Source organism: Cajanus cajan, chromosome 4, assembly GCF_000230855.2.
Source record: "Cajanus cajan strain Asha chromosome 4, NIPB_CcT2T_4, whole genome shotgun sequence".
NCBI classification, from domain to species: Eukaryota; Viridiplantae; Streptophyta; class Magnoliopsida; order Fabales; family Fabaceae; genus Cajanus; species Cajanus cajan.
The window spans coordinates 19,719,202-19,741,421 of record NC_138520.1 but is presented as its reverse complement, the minus strand read 5'-3'; the positions used below and the strand labels follow the sequence as shown (position 1 = coordinate 19,741,421).

The 22,220-nt window shown below is 31.1% G+C and overlaps 2 protein-coding genes across 6 annotated transcripts in view; one reads left to right on the top strand and one right to left on the bottom strand.

Annotated features, from left to right (window-relative positions):
• Positions 1-6,108: 6,108 nt before the first annotated feature.
• LOC109792476 (putative 2-isopropylmalate synthase) overlaps positions 6,109-22,220 on the bottom strand; it is a 37,955-nt gene continuing 21,843 nt past the window's right edge. Inside the window, exons 7-13 of one of the 4 annotated variants that reach the window (XM_083072357.1) lie at positions 11,025-11,102; positions 8,424-8,457; positions 8,264-8,338; positions 7,371-7,454; positions 7,138-7,272; positions 6,547-6,692; positions 6,109-6,450 (exon numbers count right to left, since the gene is read on the bottom strand). In XM_083072357.1, coding sequence (XP_082928483.1) covers positions 6,363-6,450; positions 6,547-6,692; positions 7,138-7,272; positions 7,371-7,454; positions 8,264-8,338; positions 8,424-8,457; positions 11,025-11,102 — 640 coding nt within the window. In that variant the 3' untranslated portion in view covers positions 6,109-6,362. The remainder of the gene's footprint in view (positions 6,451-6,546; positions 6,693-7,137; positions 7,273-7,370; positions 7,455-8,263; positions 8,339-8,423; positions 8,458-11,024; positions 11,103-22,220) is intronic. The other 3 variants (XM_083072358.1, XM_083072359.1, XM_020351891.3) reach the window with 3 other exon arrangements.
• LOC145956753 (DNA-directed RNA polymerase III subunit 2) lies at positions 9,860-13,266 on the top strand. 2 transcript variants are annotated; one of them, XM_083072361.1, is made up of 7 exons: positions 9,860-10,342; positions 10,436-10,499; positions 10,575-10,693; positions 11,530-11,655; positions 11,736-11,791; positions 12,451-12,521; positions 12,986-13,266. In XM_083072361.1, the coding sequence occupies exons 3-7, from the start codon at positions 10,584-10,586 to the stop codon at positions 13,049-13,051; spliced, it is 429 nt and encodes a 142-aa protein (XP_082928487.1). In that variant the 5' UTR covers positions 9,860-10,342; positions 10,436-10,499; positions 10,575-10,583; the 3' UTR covers positions 13,052-13,266. The 2 variants fall into 2 exon arrangements, with proteins under 2 accessions (XP_082928487.1, XP_082928486.1); XM_083072360.1 differs by lacking the exon at positions 10,436-10,499 and having other exon boundaries at positions 9,862-10,342.

Here is a 22,220-nt window from a genome sequence, read left to right as displayed (position 1 = left end):
AGTGTAACAATGGTTAACCCTAGTTAACTTTCTACAAGTGTAGTTAGTTGGCTAGAAGCTTACAGAGCAAGCTAAGCTAATCATAGTTTAAGAATAACCTAGGTTAGCTTAAGTTAACTCTATCTACCTAACCTAATTATTACAACTACTAGACTAATGATTACTTTGACTAGTTTGTTGAGATGTCACTATCAAGGCTATGTGACTTACTTAACAAGCTTGGATGGCTTGTTCATTAAGCTTGGAAGTCCAAAACACTTTCTTACGCAAGTGGACATCCAACCTTAATGGGCCAGAAAAATGTTATGGCCTAGGCTAGTTACACCTCCCCTAAACTACTAATTACACCCTTAAATACAAGGAAAAAAATTCCTATACTACTTGACCCAAAATACATGGTCAAAAATATCCTATACAATCACTACTAAAAATGTAAAACAACAATAGGATTCCTTAAGGTAGGATAGACCTCCAAATGTAAGGTACCTTACAAAATAAGGGTAAATGCCTTATAATTCTTCAGACCATCGTTATCATCCTTCACCCTTCTTGGTTCTTTTTCTTCCAAATGGATCATTGGGAAGTAGATTTGCATCACTTATCCATTATATATTTCAATAGTGTTTGCCCTAAAACAGTATGCATGAACATATTGCTTGGATTGATATTCCTTATTCTAATAAGAATACAACATTTTCTCTAATAAATGACGATTTCTTTTGTAGCTCTAAAAGATTATTAAAATAAAAGAATAATATTTTGCTCTAAATAGATAGACATATACACTTTGATGAAAATTATATTCATCTAAAATTGAAAATGACTAGATCTAATGTATTTAAAATTTTATCTTTTCAAAAAAGTGTTTGTCACCATAAAAAAGGGGGAGATTGTAAGGTCAAAAGATGATCTTAGATCCCTAAGGCTTTAAGTTTTAACAATAACAAAAATATATATTTTTCTAAGAGAAATTTTTTTAGATCAAGCATTAAGACAAATAGATATAAGACGATTGATTATCTTGACATTAAGTCTCAAAGACGAAGCACTTTATTTGTAAGACAAATGCTTTGTATTTATATCATTTATGATGTTTGAAAACAAAAATCATCTTTGTCTACATGCTTCCTTAATTGATCGAATGAAAAAAGTTTCTTCAATACTACAAGAAAAACTCAATTTAGCCACCGAAATTAGAGACTAATTTTTTTTCGTCGCTAATAGCGACATAATTAGTGACCGAATCTGATTTGGTTGCAAATTTTATTTAGCGACCGAATTTTCAAGTGGCCAATAATCAATCGCTAAATTGGTCGCTAAAATAATAATTATTGGTTAAAATAGCAACGGAACGGTTTTGGTCACTAAAAAAATAGAAAGTTATTATTTATAATAATTTTAGCGACTAAATTAAAATTGGTCGCTAAAAAAATAAAAAAATATTATTATTTATAATTATTTTAGCGACTAAATTAAAATCGGTCGCTAAAAAATAAAAAATATTATTATTTATAATAATTTTAGTGACCAAATTAAAATCGTTCGCTAAAAAAATACAAATATTATTATTTATAATAATTTTAGCGACCAAATTAAAATTGGTCACTAAAAAAATAAAAAAATATTATTATTTATAATAATTTTAGCGACCAAATTAAAATTGGTCACTAAAAAATAATAAATATTATTATTTATAATAATTTTAGCGACCAAATTAAAATCGGTCGCTAAAAAAGTAAAAATATTATTATTTATAATAATTTTAGCAATCAAATTAAAATCGGTCGAATGTAAATTTTTTAAAAATTTTAAAAATATATTTCTTTTAAATGAAAGGAAATATAATAATATATAATATTATTTTTTTAATGTTAAAAATATTAATGATAAGAAATAAAAATCATTACCCTCCCAATAAAATTAATTTATTTTTTAAAATAATAAAAATTATATAATTTAAAATAGATAATTAATATGATGTATTAAAAAAATGAGAAATATAATGCTATGAAAGAAAATTAAATAATAATCTTTTTAATTGAATCTTTTTTAAAAATATTAGACTAATTTAAATAATAAATTATCTAGAAAATTTATTTATTTTTCTCTTGAGAAATTTATTTCTCTTTTATCATGTTTAATATTTTATTATATATAAAAATTATTTACCTAATATATTTTGAAATTATTTTCATGAATCTTATTTTATTTCAATTGTTATTTTAAAAGTTAGACTTAACCATTTAATTCAATTGATATAATCGTGTTAGTTTCATTATTTAAAAGCAATTGACTTATACAAAAATTAGTAAGAATTTGTGAAAGAAATTATAAAATGAAATATTTTTTAGTAATTTAAAAAAATTATTATCTTTTGATTTTAATTTACTCAAAGATGTTCATAGTATTTAACTTATGATATATACACCTCCTTTATTTAAAAAGGCTAAAATTACTAGTAGTAGAACTCAAATCCACACACATACTTACGTGAAGAAAATCTTAAGTCTTCCCCCTTAACAAATTGGGCAAATCATCCGCTTGTTCTTTTTGATCAGTTTTTAATATATCACAATGTGTTTTCTTGTTTTTTTCTCTATCAAATAGAATATGCATGTGACCGTTTTAATTAACAGAGTTTTTTTTATTCGCACATTTATTTTAAAGTTTCATGTTGAAATAAAATCCCAACACAAATTAACATATTTTATAACTAATTAATATCTATTTTTAAACTTGATATGAAAATATTATGATATAACTTGATAAGATTTTAAATTAGTATTTTATTAATGGTTGATAATTAGAAAAATAAAACAAGGATAAATACATTTTTTAAATTTTATATCTTAGATTTAAGATGAATAAATATATTAAGTTAATGAATAATTTATTTAAAATGTTAAAATTTAATTTATAAAAATAATATTTTAAAAGAGAAGGGTTATAATAACACCGTTGTAACTTTTACTAAGTATTACATTGCTAAATAACTTTATATTAAATGTGAATTTTATAAATTCAACTGTTAGATTGAAAGTTTTTTACTCTTAGATCATATATACAAAATTTTATATGAATTCAAGATGATTTGATACTTCATTCTTGTAAAATAAAATTGATGTAATATATACATTTCAAAATATACTAAAATATGAGCATTTTGATTACCTTCAAGTTGTTGTTCAATTTTAACAAAACTTAATATAAACATATAAAGTGATATGAACTTTCAATCTAATGGTTGGATTTACAAAATTCACATTTAATATAAAGTTATTGAGCAGTGTAATATTTAGTAAAAGTTATACCAGTGTTATTATAACCCTTCTCATTTTAAAATATAAAAATTATTATTTAAACTTTTAAATTTATAATAAATAATTTAAATTGTATCATAATATTAATTTTAAATAGAAATAAGTAGATTGTTAATTATAAAAATAAGTGTATATATATATATAAATAAAGATTAATTAAATATAATATAATAATTATTATTAGTAATATAATTATTATATATATTATTATAAATTATAACGGTCCGTATAAATAAAAATGAGAAGGATCCAAAGATAATATAAGTTGAGATTGTATAGTTGAGGATGACTTAAATGAATTAATTTGTGCTACCTATACTAATAACATGCATCTGCTTTTCGGTAGCTTATCTCATAAGAACTCCACAGTTAAGCATGCTTGACTTGGAGTATTATAGGGATGAGTGACCTTTTGGAAAGTTTTTCAAAAACTGTGTAATTAAGGACAAAACATGCTGAAAAGTGAAGTATTGTGAAATAAAATCCTTGAGAGGCCAAATATGAGTTTTTCGTAGCGACCGAATTTGCGACGTCTATAAAATTTAATAAAATAAAAAATAAATCTTTAGCGACTGATTTATTCAATCACTAATTTGGTCCCCATACACATCAGTGACCAAAATCATTGCAACCATTTTGCGACTGAAATTTTCAGTCGTTATATAGCTTTGCGACCAGGGTTTTTGCGACTACTTAAATTCCGATTTTGGTGGTCGCTAAATGCCATTTTTTTTGTAGTGACTCACAATTCACTAAAAGAACTAAAAAATGCTTTACGTTAGAAAAAAGACTAGCATATCACTTGAAGCACGAAAATTTTCAAAAGAAAGTTGCTTCAGATTGACACATGCATGGTTTCTCTCATGCATGGTTCTCTTTTTTGTACCTAAAAGGTGACAAATAGCTTCATCGATCAGATAAAAAGTGACAATTTGATGAAATGCATTTAATGCACCAACAAACATTTTTCTCTTCTTTAAACAAACATAAAGATAGAGGAAGCAAGCTTGTGAAAGGCACTCAAGGATTTGTAATGGTCATCTTCATGAAATACCTATATAAAGAAACTTGAAGATTTAAGAAAAAAGAAAGAGATATAGACGTACAGAAACATCATTATACATTTCTTTCTTTCTGTAAAAAACTTTGTACTTAATTGGTTGTATCATGTCATGATAGTAAAACGAAACAACATTATTGTTAGCTTATCCGACTTTAACTTTGTGTTATTATTCTGGGCTTGGAAAGGCTTAACTATAAAAGATTACTTGATTTCCTTGGGGATGGAGAGACTTGACTATAAAAGAATACTTGGTTGCCTTTAGCCTAGAAAGGCTTGAGTATAAAAGAATACTTGGTTGCCTAGAGCTTGGAGAGGGTTGACTATAAAAGAATACTTGGTTATTAAATCTTGAAGAGGCTTTGTGTTAAAAGAATACTTGAATAGTTACTTCAAAAGGTAAGTCAAAGAACACTTAGGTTGAGCTAGAAGTGGTTTGTGAAAGAATACTTATATATTTGTAAAAAATAGTGGAACTTAATCAAGTTGATCAAGAACTAGATGTAGTCTTAATGGTTGAGACAAAGCAATATAAAAACTATGTGTTCTGCTCACTTTAATTACTCCTTTTCTTTTCTCTTACGGTCTTGTTACTACTTCACTCTTTTAAAAAAAGTGAATTTTTTTATTGAAACTATTCAACTCCCCCTCTGGTGTTTATCTTTTCTCCATAGCTTGATGAGGGATGTGTTAGTAGAAAAAGAGGTGTAGAAACAAACATGCCAAAAGTATAACTAATGTGTAAAACATATGAATTGGTGAGTTTATTTAAACTAATGAGAGAGATACCACATAAAAATGGACGTCCACTTCTTAGGTTAGTATGCCCTACTCTTTCATGGTCTAATCAAACCTAATAAGCACATCTCCAAATATTAATTGTATTCCTCTAAAATACTAAATACACTTCTTTTGTCATAATAGACAACGTAACTATTGTGACATTGAGTGAGAAGTGGTAATTCTAATTACAATCATGGTCTTTGTAGCGTGCAATGATCATGAACTTTAGGAGAAACTAGTAGTGGCACCTATAAAGACTTCATTGGCAAAGTTAGTATTTACTGAAAGTGTTCGTAAGAAAAATGAATAGTTATATACCTTTGTGAAAGAATTTTCTTATATCGAGAATAGTTGATTGGAAAATTAGTTATCTTCGTAATATTTTGTTATGTGACGTGAAACTTCTATAGAGCAAAGAATGTGTCACATAGCAAATTCTCTAGTTTTTCAAATTTTTTTATATCTTTGCTTAACTCGATACATTTTGTATAGGTACTAGACTAGGTATAACCATAGTGTTTTGTGTTAGGAATAGGTGAATATATAGTTGTAAAGGTAAAAAAAAAATGTGCTAGAAAGCTTAGGCCAAGTTAAGTCAAGATAACATCCAAAACAATTTTGACATCTATAAATGATTTTTATTAATAAGTTTTATGTTAGTAGCAATTGATTTGAAATAACTAAATTAACAACCTCATATTAAGGTGTCTATGAATTATATCTAGACAAGTTACATGTTATAATTTGATTGATTAGTTGGTGGAAGCTAATAAAAAAAATTAAACAGAAAATAAAAATCAAATTGGTATAAGCTATGTTATAAAAGAGTTGTCTCCCTTTAGTAAGTTAGATCAAAATAATGGTTAAAGTTAATTATTGTCCTACATTGGACACAACAGAAAGTTACACTAAAAAATAAAAATGGAATTAGAACTTGTTTGAATATAAGCTTAAAAGAGCTTATTTACTAAAAAGAGTTTTTTTTTTTCCAATAAATAAACTCTAAAAAATATTTCTAAACTTATATCTAAACATACATATCATGTTTCAAATTCAAATTTTCCAAGGAGGCATTATTGAGTCTATTTCTCCCGTACTCTAAAACATGTTTAAAGTTCACAAAGACATAGATACATAAAATTTTATATGAACACTCAACACCTACAATTAGGTGTTAGAAGTCTAGTAACAATTATAAATCATTCCATGAAACGGAGCATTTTGTTTAGTGCAGTGAGATAAGCCTCTACACTAGAAACAATGACATCCACTCCTTCTCCAATCCCACTATAAATTGACAAAAGCATAGAATATTAGTTGTGCATGTGCGAGATTAGTAAGAAAATGATATACTAAAGAAATAAAATTTTAAATTAATAATACCTGAATGTTGGATTAATATTATTTCCATTTAAAATAGGATTAGATACCATGTTGTTTTCTCTTTGAATCACAACACGTGTTGTCACAACTGCATCACTACCTTTTGTAACTGTAATCAATGAGTACTCAAGTAGTTTTACAATTTCCTGCATAAAATAGTAACAGATTTTTTCATGACATAAATACTACTAATATTAATAATCGTTGTCAATCTAGCTAAATATTTGAAAACAAAAATTGTACAATCCAAGAAACCTCCCTAGCTATATGATGATTTAACAAAGAAGGCTAAAAAGTTTAGGTAAAAGTTTTATCTTCTTAATTTTATACTCAAACATAAATATGATTCACAATGTCTTATAGATAACCTTATAGCCCATTATTTTTCAACAAAATAATTAATCATCGGGAAAAGGGAAAAATAAAATATTAAATATTTCTTTCTAGAATTTGAGGCGTTAATACAAATAGATTTTTAAGGAATACACAAATAGAAAACTAAAGAAATGAATAAATGCTTATATATACTAAGAGATGTAATCAAAATGAAAAAAAATAAAATACCAACAAGGAATTTATCAAACTTCAAACCTTAACAATGAGATTAATAGCCTTGTAAGCTGAATCCACTGGTCCTGCACCAACAGAACAAGCAATATGTGTGCTACCATCAATACTAACAAGTTTGATAGTTGCAGTTGAAAATCCCTTAGTTCCACAAGTCACCTACATTGAAAGATGTTGATTACTTTAAATTTTTGGATTCTTATAGTCAAGACATTGTATTAAGCATATAGCTTTAAATTAAGCACAATTCAATTTACCACCAAATCACCAAGCTTCCAAATAGGTTTTTCATGAGAAACTTCACCTAACACCAATGCTTTGAGGTCATCATCAGTAACTCTCTTGAGAACACCAAACATTTGAGTCAAACAATAGGAAAAATATTAGTTCCAAGAACGACAAAAATGGATGCATGTTTAACAAACATCACAAAATAGAACTATAATCATATTATTATAGCAATTTTTATAAGCATATTTATATCTTGTTTTAAAATTTAAGTGATGGCCTTAACGTCTAGTGAGTGATTATTGTAGTTTTTCTAAAGGAAGTGGTTATTATTGTTTGCAATACATGATTTTTGGGATATGGTCCCCTTGTATATATGACAAGTTTTTGGGTTGCTTTCATCCACAATGCAAAATGATGACTCTAAATTTTGTTTAGATATATTTGTTTTCTTTCAGGCTTTGGTTGCTCTCTTCAGGCATCATGCTTTTGGGAGTTTTCTATATATGATTAGTCATTAATTCAATGATGTGAATTTGGATTTTTTTTTCTATAATAAATAAAGATGTGTAATTATCAAATTAACATATGGTGAGCATAAAAATTTTCTTAAAGTGATTTCATTTGTATAAGGTGCACAAATAAAGATATATCCACTGTCAAATAATTTTAGTGAGTTTAACTTGTACAATTTTGAGTTAAATCCATATGTTGTAGTGTTGTACCAATGCATCTAAAATTAATTTATCCTTTGACCTCAATTTTATGATATATATATATATATATATATATATGTATGTATGTGTGTATGTGAGAGAGAGATAAATTACAATTAATATGGCCAAATTAAGTACATGCAATAATATATTATATTGATAATTGAAAAAAGACAAGCTAGGAAAGAAAACAACTAATTTTAAACCTTCTTTTTTTCTGCCATTGCTTTGAAGCTTTGAAACACGCTCTCAACTTCATCATCCTTAAGTTCATAACCAAGCTAAAAAGTAGATAATAACTCATAAAGCAAAGGATAACATTTAATATATCTTCAAGAATAGCAAAAAAAAAGAATATTCACATACCTCTTTGAATCGATTTTTCATAGCTTGGCGTCCACTAATTATTGTAAAGGAGTAAATGTAAGGAAAAATATGAGTTACATTTATTATTTGAAGTTTATACAAGAATAGTAAAACAATCATTAGCAAATTGAAAATTTTAAAAAATAATAATAACAAAACACAATGAACCAATGCTATCATGTAGAAAAAAATTGTAGATGACCATGGACGGATCTGTGTCCTATTTTGTCATGATTTGTTGCATGATGAGATTGTGTCTTATTTGAGAGGATGTGGGGATGTATGGCTATGTTGTGAATTTGTTTTTGCATATAACATGATATTAAGAGTAGACCCTTGTCCACGGTGTTTCGAAAATGATTTCAAGATGTGATGGAATCATGTGGTTAAGTCCAAGAGGATAGTAAGACTAGGGTTGTCTCTCATAAATAATAACTTACACTTTTGTAATTTGAAGATGAGGAAAAACCAAAGGCAGATGGAGAGGACTTTAGAGATTCGCATCTAGCATTTGACAATCATCAAGATAAGAGAGGAGTGAGAACCTCACTCTAAAGTGTGGGTTATTTGTGAGTAGTAAGATTGGCCTCTAATCTCATCTTGATTATGTATAATGTATGAAGGAGAAATCTCAATCTTGAATTGTACTTCTTAATTTTTTGTTCTATGTTATCTTTATGTGTTATAGTTATGACAAGTGATAGTAGTCTTGTATATGATCTATATATATAATTGCCTTTAAATATGAATTTATAAGTGTTTTTGGGTTCCCAAAGGAACCCTAAGAACTAGAAAAAAACGGATTGTTAGGAGTATTGCATATAAGTAGGAAAAACTTAGATTAGAATAGGTTATTCATTTTGTGAATTCACCGGGCGCAAGAGGGTTGCTTTAGGTGTGACCCTCCTAGTGAGATTCGTAGTGTTCTCTTTTTGAACTATGTCGAGCGTAGGGTGTTCTTCGTTGAGCGTCACCATGTTCCTACACATGTATTGCATGATAGTTGTTTAATGAATTTTGAGCGAAGATAATCACTAAATGGACGTATGTTGTTGTAGGAACCCAGTGCATGATTAATATTGATGGTGTTGAATATGTGATGATCATGTGAATGGAAGTCCAAGTCTAACTTACTAGTGTAAAAAGTGGGACGAGATAAGACAATCCAATTGTGCCTAAGTACAATATTAAGATTGAGTATGTGATACACTTATTGAATATACTACAAGAAATTATGTTTTTAACTGAAGTTACTATAATCCCTGGAAACGTATACACTTACGGGAGTTTTAATAACTCTAGTTAAATTATAGGGGTTTGATTTCAAACCCCGGGAAAGTGCCCGGTATTTTTTAGAAATCCTGGGTAATATTATTTTAATTAATTAAAATATTATTTTTTTAATTTCCCTCCTATTATTTCCTTTTCCTCTTTCTAATAAAGACATCTTGTTCAACACAGTGCGCGTACACCCGCCGCGACATCGAAACCCTAGGAAAGAACTTCGGCTCACTTTCATTCCCCTTCACGTTTTCGACAAGTAACGCTTCCTCCACATCCACATCCACACACTCTTTCAATCCTCGCGATTTCAAGTAAGAGTGGACCGGAATTCCCAACGGCGCCGCCAACAGAACAACCAAAACCACGGCGAACGCCCAAGACGCCAAAGCGCTGGGGTTGGGCAGGAACCCGAAAGCCAAGAGGTAAAGGGCAACGACCACGGCGATTGCGTTGAGGAAAAAGATTCCAGAGAGGCAAACAGCGAATGGAACGAGAGCGAGCATGACTAGAAGGATGTAGGGTCGTCGACGAAGAGAGCAGAGCAGAGGTCGGTGAATATGGTGGTGCTTAAGCCGACATAGCCTTTGAGAATGCCAGAAACGGGGCCTTTGTTGCGGCAGAAGTTGTGGATGCAGGTGACTAGAACTGCCGTGTTCATCCAAGTTGTGCCATTGCCATTTTTTTTTGTTCTTTTGTTTTCTTCCATTCGTTTGTGTGATCCTTTTTAGGAGTTTGACTTAACGAATGAACGGTTTCTTGTGCCGGAGATGCTCTTCCGACCTGCTGATTTGGGTCTGTCATTACGATGTGATTTTGGTTTATTCTTTAATTTTGAGGGATTTATTATGTGACTTTAATTGTTTACAGGAATGAACCATGTTGGGATCGTGGAATGTATTGTGCATGCTGTTAATGCGTGCCATCCGCATCTCCACCCTGTGGTTTCGGTTGAAGTCGAGCAACCTGTTTTTCAGTCTCAGAAGAAGGTATAACTGTTATGCTAGCTGGATTTTGGTTGTTTTATGAAATATTTGCGTTTGGATGTGTGTTGCTTGTTTAGAATTTATAAAATGTGGATTCAGGTTAGTTATGTTCATGGCTTGAATGATATTTTCGTTGGAAAAAATTAATTACTTGCATAACTTTGATTTAGAGTCACAGCTAACGAATCCCTTTTCAAAGTGCAAATAAATTAATCCTTCTTGGTTTTTAGATTTTACACAACATAAAGCCATCACCCCACTCACCACACTACATATTCCTGAAACAGAAACACTAAGCCAATAGCAGCAATGGTTAGAGACACAGAGCCTTTACCCTATGATGCTGTTAATGGACAGCAAAAAGACTTTGATCCTAGTGCTCCTCCACCATTTAAGATTGCAGAAATAAGAGCTGTCATACCAAAACATTGTTGGGTAAAGAACCCTTGTGAGATTCACTGTACCGTTTCCATTGTTTGTGTATCCATATTATTTGGTGAGTGCTTTTTGACTTGGAAGTTGGAACACAACATTATTATAGTATAGTTCAAAAATAATGGCTTTTCTTTATTTAAGAGGAGGCCTTATAACTGTTGATCGTGATTATGGTTGGATTAATAACATCCACCATGACATTGGCACACATGTTATCCACCATCTCACTACTAGAAAAACACTATCCCTAATAAATCTGTACAAAATAAAAGGAATTGTGCACTAATAATAGAACACAATCAGTTCAAAATATATATCTAGCATTAAAACAGTTTTATTTATAAATAAATAAATATATAATGCATGTTTCAATATGGGAACTTATTTTTATTATGGTATATTAGTCGAATGACTGTTGGAAAGATGATAGAGCTTCTTGGAGGGAAAGCAGGGGTTTCATGTGGCAGGTTTCACTATGGAAGTGCTTTTAGGGAAAGAAGTGGTCATGCTGACAAGGTTGAAACCATAAGGTATCTTGTTTGTCCCTTGTATATCACTCATTCCATGATTTATCTATATCCGTATTCTCATAGTTTTCTTGCTCTTGCAGTGAAACTCTTGTCAGTAAAGGATTCAACTACAGTGGGAAATATTTCATTTATTCAGGTTATTATTTTCTTAGTTATCATTTCAGGTTGTAGATAAAAGGACTTTTAAATTTTTTTGGAATAGTCTTTATTCTAGCACATACTGTTTTTAGCAATAGGTTGAAAATTTTTCTTTGGTTAGATTGCCCTACATAGTTACTTTTTTGGTAGGGGATTTTAGATGGGTCTTCGAGCGAGTCAAGCACACCTATACATTAGTTCAAAATGCATATACAAGCTTTATTCGATAAGTTTTTTCGCTTCTCAAAAATATATTATTTATACCATACTTATAAGTTAACTTTTTAAAAAAATATAATTTTTTAGAAATTTAAAATAATTTTAAATGGTTAGACTTAATTGATCCAACCCAATCTATAACTTGTTCACGAACGGGTTGTTCAATTTGGGTTTGACAAAAATTAACCCATGAGCATCTCTAATTTTGTGCCTATAAACTGACCCAACTTAACATAACCCATAGTATTTTGATCTGGTTTGGTAACCAGTTTTGCCAAATTGACCCGTGAGCATCTCTAATTTTGTGCCTATAAACTAGTATAAATAAATGCTAAATGTGATATATTGATTTTCAACACCAATAAATATGCAGGCAATGTTATTTACATTTTTCTATTTATCAATCTAAGGTGGCCTAATTCACTTTTTCTTTTTCAGGTATTACAGGTTGCCCATTGCAAGCATATATTTTTATGGGTCCAATTTACTACCAGAAATTAAAACATATGGTTAGTGAAGTCCTTCCAAAAAAATTGTCTTCTATTTCATTTACGTGGTTGTCTATCTTTATTAAGACCAACCATAAATACTAATATATGTATTAATTAGAATCAAATCAATTTAGGAATTGTGGTTGCACCCTCCACATGCGAGGACTCATGCCTCAAAAAACTAGTGTTATACATTCAGCAAGTTTCCAATATTTTTATAACCGTAGAGATCGATTTGTTAACTTAACTACGTGGTTGATGGTATTTCTATTTTTCTGCATGTTTTTCTCATGTAATTAGTGTTTAGGGTGGCTAAATTATCTTGAATTAATAATGTTTGCTCAAAATTATCAAGGCCAATTACCTTTTGACTTGGCTATGTTCAATAATTCACCGGTAGTGTTTCAAAATGAAATCACTTTTTTCAATATCTAATATTGTATATTTTGTGTTTCTAATTATGATTTATGTTTATATTGTAGGTTTCTGATCAAGGAAGTGTGCCAACATATGAAACAAATTCTCAACGTGAAATGGGGTGTGGGTGATAGCTTAAAAGCACATTAATTAATTTGTAGTTGATTTGTGCTTCATTTTTTGAAGATAAAAACTCTGTGCTAGTTTATTTTGAGTAATTTGTAGTCTATTTCTTCTTTTAGGAGTGACTTCATGAGAATACTCCTTTATTACTATTATGCTACATTATGTTAATTTTAAGCTTCATACCTTATGCTAGAAATATAAATTTAGTTTATATTTATAACTTGCAAATTTGATTTGATTTACAAGCTTTATTAATAAAAATAAGATCTTCTAAAAACTAGTATTATATATATATATATGTATGTATATATACACAACAAATAAAAACAATAATTTATGAGAATAATAGTGGTTCAAAAACTTATTGACGTACACAATTAAGAAATAAATGTTAAAATAAAAATAACAATGATGGGGTTAAATAACCCCTTCTACAAATATTTTATAGTAATTAATCCTTAACAATTAATGGGAGTTAAAAATTGCAGACAAGTGCAGCACCATATTAGTTTTTTAAAATTTTTTTAGGATTATTAATCTCTATTATTTAATAGAAACCTCATCTAATTGTCAAAAGTTTACAAATCGCGAGGAATTAATAGGGGTTCTAGAACCCCAGGTAATCATTTGAGGGTTTTAAAACCTCTGGTAATTAATTGGGGTTTTAAAACCTCTGGTAATTAACTGGGGCTTTAAAATCGCTGGTAATTTACTGGGGTTTTAAAACCCCCGGGAACATGTGCGTTTACCCAAGGTTCGCTAAAACCGTTGGTAACACGTTACCGATGGACAATTTGGTTGCGGAAAATGCAACCGCGGGTAACGTCATTAACGGGGTTTTAACCTCAGGTAAATTTAAAATTAACCTCTACTAAATCCACTTTTTTTTGTAGTGATATATATATATATACACAAACACACATACACATATACATGCATATATACGTACACACACAAACACACACACACACACACGCACACACACACACACGCACACACACACACACACACACACACACACATATATATATATATATATATATATATATATATATATATATATATGTATGTATGTATAAGTTTGAGTTGATGAAGCATGTTGAACATTAATTGCATAAAAGTCTTGTATGACATGCATCATGAGCATCAAATTGATTTTTGAATGGCTACAATGCAGAATCAACCACTAGGTATAACACCTCGATTTTCACAAAATGGGTCATTCCCAAATTAGAACGGGTTGTTCCAAATTACTAAAAAGGCATATAACCCTAGTTGGGAACGGGCAGCTCTGGTTTAAGAACGGGCTATTCTGGTTTAAGAATGGGTCATTCTAGATGTGAATTTTACATATGACGAATGAGTCCAGAACGGGCCATTTTGGATCTGAAACAGGCCGTTTTGGTCACTCCTGACATCTATAAATAGAAAACTCTGGCACTACTTCTGGACACACTCTCTGAAGACCAAGGAGAACCAAGAGAAGGAGATCAACTAGATTCTGCTCTAGCTTCATCTTCTGCTTATCCAGGTAAGGGAGAGTGAGAAACCTCGCTCGGGGGTGTGGGAATAATTGTTGGGTAGTAGGATTGGCCCCCAATCCCTTACTTGATGCATGTTTCTAGGAACAGGCAAAATATGAATGTTTTCTATTTTTCCTTCTGATTGTTCTGTTGTATTCCTTATTGGATGTTATACATGAATATGTGATTAATTTTGAAAGTAAACAATATTTGATATGAATTAGAGTGTTATATGGGTTCTTGAGAGAACCCTATGAGAAACAGGCAAAATATGAATATTTTCTGTTTTGCTTTCTGAATGTTCTGTTGCATTCCTTGTGTGATGTAGAGTGTAAATATGTATTTGATTTCAAAATTAGATAAGTTTTGATATGAATTAGAGTGCTCTGTGGGTTCCTGTGCGAAATCCTATGAGGAACAATTATGAGTATGACTATGTGAAATATGAACCAATGAAATGAGACAAGATGTGAATGAGAATGTGCTAATGTGAACACTATGACTATGAGAATGTGAAACATGATGAAATGAGATAAGCTATGACTATGAGAATGTGAAATGTGATAAGTTATGACTATGAGAATGTGAAATGTGATGAAATGAGAAAAGACATGAAATTCCATGACAAGTAAAATGTTGAGTCAATGAAATAGTGAATTGTGACATGCATCATGTGCATATATGATATATTTCAGGTGTGCCGCTTAGGCCACATACCAGTGATGTAACAAGCTAACAAGGTGTACCTTGGGTCACTAGTGATGTAACAAGCTAACAAGGTGTACCTTAGGTCACCAGTGATGAAATGATGAAGTGATGAGAAATGTGAAACTTTCGTATAGTGCCACATGCATGCATTATTATGAGTCGACTCCATGACATCATTGTATGATAAATGAGTGTACATGTGATACTGATTATGTATGTGTATTGTTTATATGTGATTGGTGCTTGTGACTTGTAATATGTTTGTTGTGTGTGTGTGTGCTATCTAACCTTTATTTCTGCACCTGAACCTGAGTGAAATGTTTCTCACTCCCTTGTTGTTCTTTGTATGTGTTTAAATTGCGTTGCAGGTGATTATTAGCATGAGGGTGATGGTAATGAGGCTTAGGATTCAGTTAGGCATACTCTGATAGGATATGTGACATCGGGGCATAGTTAGGCTTAGTTTAGGATGATATTTCCATTAAACTATTTGAAAACTCAGTTTATTTCTTTGTAATTTCACTGACATGTTATTTGGATTAAGTTTATGAATGTGAACTCTTTACCCTTATGTGGTTGGATATTTGGTTTTTAGTGATGAAGAATTTTATTTTTATAATTATTGTATATGTATGTTGGGGTAGAAGATGTCACACTAGGGAAGGTCCCTTTTGTAAAAAAGCTTAGGTATTCATGACCTTGGCAATAGTTAGGTTCGGGAGCCAGGGTACTGTTCTGGCTGTTATGTGAATGGGGTAAAACTTCGCCAACATAGTTATCTTAATGCACCCTGATGTTTATCCTTCTAGTGTAGAGTGTTGTGATGGTTGTAACCCAACATGTTCTCTTAGGCTACTAAACTTTTGGGCAACAATTAACAATTGGCATTCATTTTTACTAGCGCACCATGCATATAGATTAGGAGTTTCCTTGTCCAATGCAGTGACATAGCATAATAATTATATTTTTTTATTGACTATGAGATGTAAATGTGATATATACTAAAATGTGTGAGATGGAATGGTGTAGATATTATTGTTATTATTTGTAATTGTATATATGTTGCTTTTGTGTGTGGTTACCCAGCCATAACGTTCATAGGTAGCCATAGAGAGATGATTCTAACTTCCCCTTCTTTTGTTTTTTGTTTGGTGTATGATTGTTGGTGAAACTATTTATGAAAATGACGAGGTTTAGACCTTGTGTTAGGAGTACTCTGATAAGAAGTGACATTGGGGTAGTAGATAGGAGTTGATAATTTCAATTATTTTTTTAAATTAGGATTTTTATTCTATTAGTTGAACTTGTGTTAAGACTTAACTTTAGTATTGTTGTAATTACCCTTTCGAATCTTGCTTTTGTTTATTGTTTAGTTATATGAGTAATGTGATACTTCTACTCAAGTGGTTTTATTTTATTTAGTAAAATTATTGAATTGTGTATTATGATAACATGTGGGGTAGAGGGTGTCACAAACTTGATTAGGGAAGGTGGAGACCAAGAATGGGACATCCCACTCTAGCCTAACCAAGGTTGAGTTAACTTGTTTTACAAGCTAACCTAACCATATTTTGGCTAACTTGCACTACAACGACAATGTGAACAATGTTAAAATGGTCATTTTACTGATGGAGATAATGATAGTAGAACTATGGATAGTAATGAGGCCTTGTAGGGACAGGTAGTAGGATACTTATCCTCGTTCTACTAGCTAAAAATTTGTCATATACTCATCCCATACTCATGTGAGTATTCATTAAATGGGTTCCCTCGAATTTTATAAATATTCGTGGATATCCATGCATATTTGTAATTTTTTTAAAAAGATAAAAATATTACAAATAATTTTAAGCTTGTATACATTAATTTTATTGAAATGTTAAAGATAATCAATTGACATTTATTTTTAAACTTGCATTTAACACTAATTTTGTCAAAATATTAATATAATATTAAAAAATATAAGATAAATATATAAATATTTAACTAATTTTACTTAGTTGCTACCCGCGGTGTAACATCCCAAATTTTCTAAAATCAAATAAAATAATTTTTCTTTGATAAGAATTATATTATATACTTGATTAATTAACTAATTTATTAATTAATTAAGTCTATAATATAAATAATGTTTTTACTAAATAAATTAAATGAGAATGAGGTGAGGAAAAGAAAGAGAGTTTAGGTTTATTAATCTATGCTAATGTGAATGATCTACAATAGATGGTACTATATAATTATTGTTGTTGTAAATTTGTGATTAATCATGGTGAAATTGCATCATTGGATTAATCTTGTGATGAATTGAATTGTTTAAGGTTAGAGTGTATGTTTTGGGGATTTTGGATTGAATGGATGAACTTGAGCGTTCTAAGGAATGCATGTTGTTCCATGTATGATATAAAATTACATTAACTTAGTAAAAGAGATGCTCAGATGTTTTCGGATGAGGTTTTGAAAACCCAAATTGTGAGCTTCACAATTTTGTGAAGTGCAAAATTTGTAGCAATGTTAGGCATGGTGAACCTAGATTCCTAGGCTATACATGGAAGGAGCCACATCATGCGCAAGGTTGCTAGAGAGGGCTCTAAACTCTTAGTGTTGGGTGAGGGGTGTGTTTCCCAACAATGTTTGACATCAATTTTTGGGGATGGTGGACATCAGGCATAACCCTAATCATGCCAAGTGAGTTAGTTCCACAAGGTTCCTAACTTCTTAGTGTTAGACAGAAGAGCACACACGTCGAGCGTAAATTAGGCAGAGACATGCTGGACCTCTTCATGTTAGGTTTGGGTGACACAACACTAAGCATGAATATGAAAAAGTGGTCCCTAATCTCTTCATGTTATCCACAAGTCTGACCTTGTTGAGCGCCACACCTATTTCGTAGATTATTGGGTTGCATAAATAATTAATAAACAAAGAAGCCATGAGGAGGGATCAAGGACTAGAGTTAAGAGAATAAAGGTAAATAATAATAATTTGTTAAAGGTTAAGTGAATGATATATCTTGTTAGTATGAATAATGAATAAGTATCAGTATTGTTGTATGAGAAATTATATTGATGCATGATATAATGAGTCACTATGAGTAATGTGGTTAGACGTGGTGGATAAGTCTAGTGTTGTAGACTGACAACTAAAATTGGTCGTTTTTTCATATATTTGATGATGTGGTTTGATTAGTAGAGTCTATTCATACATGTTTGGTTGTCATGATAGTGTGAGTTTATGCAAGTAAGTCTCAAAGGTTATCTACCTAGACCTTAGGAGTGTTATTATGGGGAACCTTTTGCAGGAGGTAAGAGAAAACCATGGCCAGCTATAACACTTTAACAACACCTTGATAGACATCCTCTAGTTAAGGATGGTTCAAGGGGGCTCATCAGAGGGAGGTGATCCATACATCGAAAGGAGGTGGTCCCATTCCATGGCTGCTAGGTTATTCTAAGTTGAGGATGAAAAGGAGATTTGGTACCCTATACATGTACAGTTAGGGGCATGCATTTACATGAGTTTATGAATATTAATTGTAATTGTTTGGTTTACCTAAATGAGTTGTAAAGTGAATTCATATATATTAAGATGAGTGTTTTCCTTGATGATTGATAAATGAAAATTCTTCAACGAAGTCTAACTATGACGTATGTTTATTAGTACTACTCTTATGTTTCATATGTACTATATACATGGATGAGACATATTCTCACTCCTAGTTTGTAATTGTGTGTGTTTGGGCTGATCACCATTTGCAAGCATAGATAAGGTACTAAAAGAGGAGTTTGATGGAGGGGAAGCTTGATACTTTATGGGTTATGTGGGATCTTGCTTTGATTGAGTGATATCAGGGCTAGAGAGTTTATGTTTCTTTAATTTAACAGAGATTAATCATTTTATGACTTCCTGTTAGGTTGGAGTTTATGTAATTGGGCAGTTGTGCCTCACGTAGATTATTTGAGAAATTAATAATATTTTATTCCATTTGAGAGCTGTATTTTATGAAGATTATGTAAACATGTTTACTAATCAACACCAATTTAATTTATTTAAATGATATAGTATTTATTAAAATTTCTTATCAAAGGAAAATCCTTATTTGTTATGCTTTCAGGTAAAAGGGTGTCACAACAGATATGGATATTACTACACTTACCTCCTCCCATTTATGAACAAGTAAAAAAATATTCATACTCATTACCTACGAGTATCCATTTATGCTACTTATTTATTATCCATGACAGATTTTATTTGTAGATACTCATGAGTACGAGTTTTTTCGCAATGTCTAGAAACAACGAGGACCTTGTTAGAGCAAATGCCAACAACTCTAGTTTTGTAGTTGGGAAGGTGAAGTTGGCATCAGGGACAGCGGAAAAACAAACATCAACTACTACAACTTTGGTGTAGAATGTTGCCGGTAAGGCTTTCTCTCGTGAAGGGGTGGGGTTATTGCAGTTAAGGAAAAGGACAGGCTAAAAGACAATCTCAACAGTGGATTTGTGTACTACACATCCAAATCGGTGTAAGCATATACAAGATAGATTGTTTAAAAATTGATTTGAATATTGTTTTGAAAATTGGTCAAAGCCTTATTTTAAGAATGCTTTTAGACAACATAGACCAAACAAAATTAGTTGTACAAAGAATTTTGTAGACCTAAAACAATCAATTTTGTAGACCATTTTTTAACAAGTATGGAATAATGTCTAGTATCTTAGGGGTAGGCAGAGGGCTAAATCCATTAAGGACTAAGTTTTATAGACTAATGTCGTGATAGACCTAAACCCAAGCTATATTATACCCAATAGTGATACATGACTTTTTGGGTTTATGTTAACAATACATGAGTGACTAAGGTTGTTATAGTCTAGTAGGGATGTGGGAAATCCTCAAGCTGTTAGTGTGTGACAATGCATGGCACAATTAAGCATATGAAGTTGTGTATGCATTGCATACGATGTTGTGATGTGGTTGTTCGTGCAATTTTTGGTGATGAGTGTAACATTCCAAAAAATTTTATTTTTATGTATTGGAATTATTAGAAAGTTTATCATATTTTTATACGAATTTTACTATTCACGTATACGTATTGTACTATTTACATATACGTATTTTACTATTCATATATACGTATTTTACTATTCATATATACGTATTTTACTATGCAATTGCATAGTAAATGGCTGCTGAAGGGAGCTCACGAGGGAAGCAAGTTTCCATTTATAAATGAATTTGAATATTTTAATGAATAGTGCATAGTAACTTATAATATTATTTTAATGAATAGTAACCTATGCATAGTAACTTCAAAAATTCTATAAATAGGAGCTTAAGGTTTTTGAAAATTCATAATTTTAGAGAGAAGAAATTCTAGAGAAATAAAAAGAGAGAATAAGAGAGGAGGTTCTGCTCTAATTCCGGTCCCGATTTAAGAAAAAGAGGAGGAGGTTCTGCCCAAGTTTCTATTCATCCAGGTACGGGGGAAAAGGGGATTATTTATATGTAGAGTACATGAGGGAATTGGGTAGAGGAATAATTTCTTAAAATCACGTTTAATTTATCTGAATGGAAGGCCGAGCCTCCTATTAATTTATAATTTGGAATTTATCTGAATGGAAGGCTGAGCCTCCTATTATTTTGTAATTTAAATGTTCTTGATAAAAGACTAAAATTTACATCTTTGTTATATTTTTATGATTTGGAAAATATAAATGGATTCCTAACTAGGAGGCACTGCCACCTTTACTGGAGTTAATTTATATTTTCTTTATTATTATCTATATATATATGTATTCCTATTTTTTCACTATATTGTAAGGGTAGTACGGGTTGCTGGTTGCAGAATGCGCTGGGCGCGCTGAGTGCAAGTCTGGGCGCTGAGCGTGAATATTTTGATTTTGAGGTCTTAATGAAAGTTGTAGCCTTGGATTTTAGCTTTCCAATGGCGTTGGAATCACCCAAAAAGGAGGTCTAGAACTCCAGATATGGATGTTTTAGTGAAGAGGGGTCAAGCTGTCAGCTTTATCTATAGCTGTTGCGGTTTTTATCATTTTTCACAAAGTAGATGATGGAATTAGGACTTGATGTCTTCATGAGAGTTATAGGAAATTTTCTTATCTTTCATATGAAATAAGGATGAGCATGGTAGGAGTAGTATAACCCCTGATACGCTGTTTATAGTTTATACTAATTATTCTATTGATTATTATATTAGTTATTGTTACGTTATTTGATGGATGATATTGATGTGAATTTGAATTATGAGTTGAGATATTGTATGATTATGCTTGTGATGTCTCACATTGATGACTAGGATGGCACGACCCCTGGGTAAGTGGTGCTATAGGGAAGGCGTGACCCTAGTATGATGTGGGATGAGTAGGACAGTTAACACCACCACTTATGTCGCTTATGGCAGCCCTGGCATAGGGTTAATTGCAAGAGATTGTATTGATTGTAATGTGATTGTGTTTCCTCACACCAAAATGGCGAGGGACGGCACGGCCCCTGGGTAAGTGATGCTACAGGGAGGGCGTGACCCTGGTCTGGTGTGGGTTGAGTGAGGCAATTAACCTGTATCACTTGTGTCAGATGTGGCGAGGCCTTGACATAGTGTTAATTGTTGGATTGGCACGAATGTTGTATGTGAATATGATGAGTAATTGATATATATATATATATACACTATATAATGAGTTATGATGAAATTATACTGTGATATGATTGAATGTATTTTGCATATAGATAATTTTTCTTTTCTCACCGTATAAATTGTTGATATTTTAGGTGGAGAGGATCCAACTGCAAGTGGTATATAGAATGCCATCCGTTAATTTGGGAAATGCTCTGATAGTGTGACATCGGGGCAAGAGGATCTCTAGGATAGAATATTTGGTATTGTAATAAATGTTATTTTCTTTGAAAAATGTGTAAACTCTTGAAT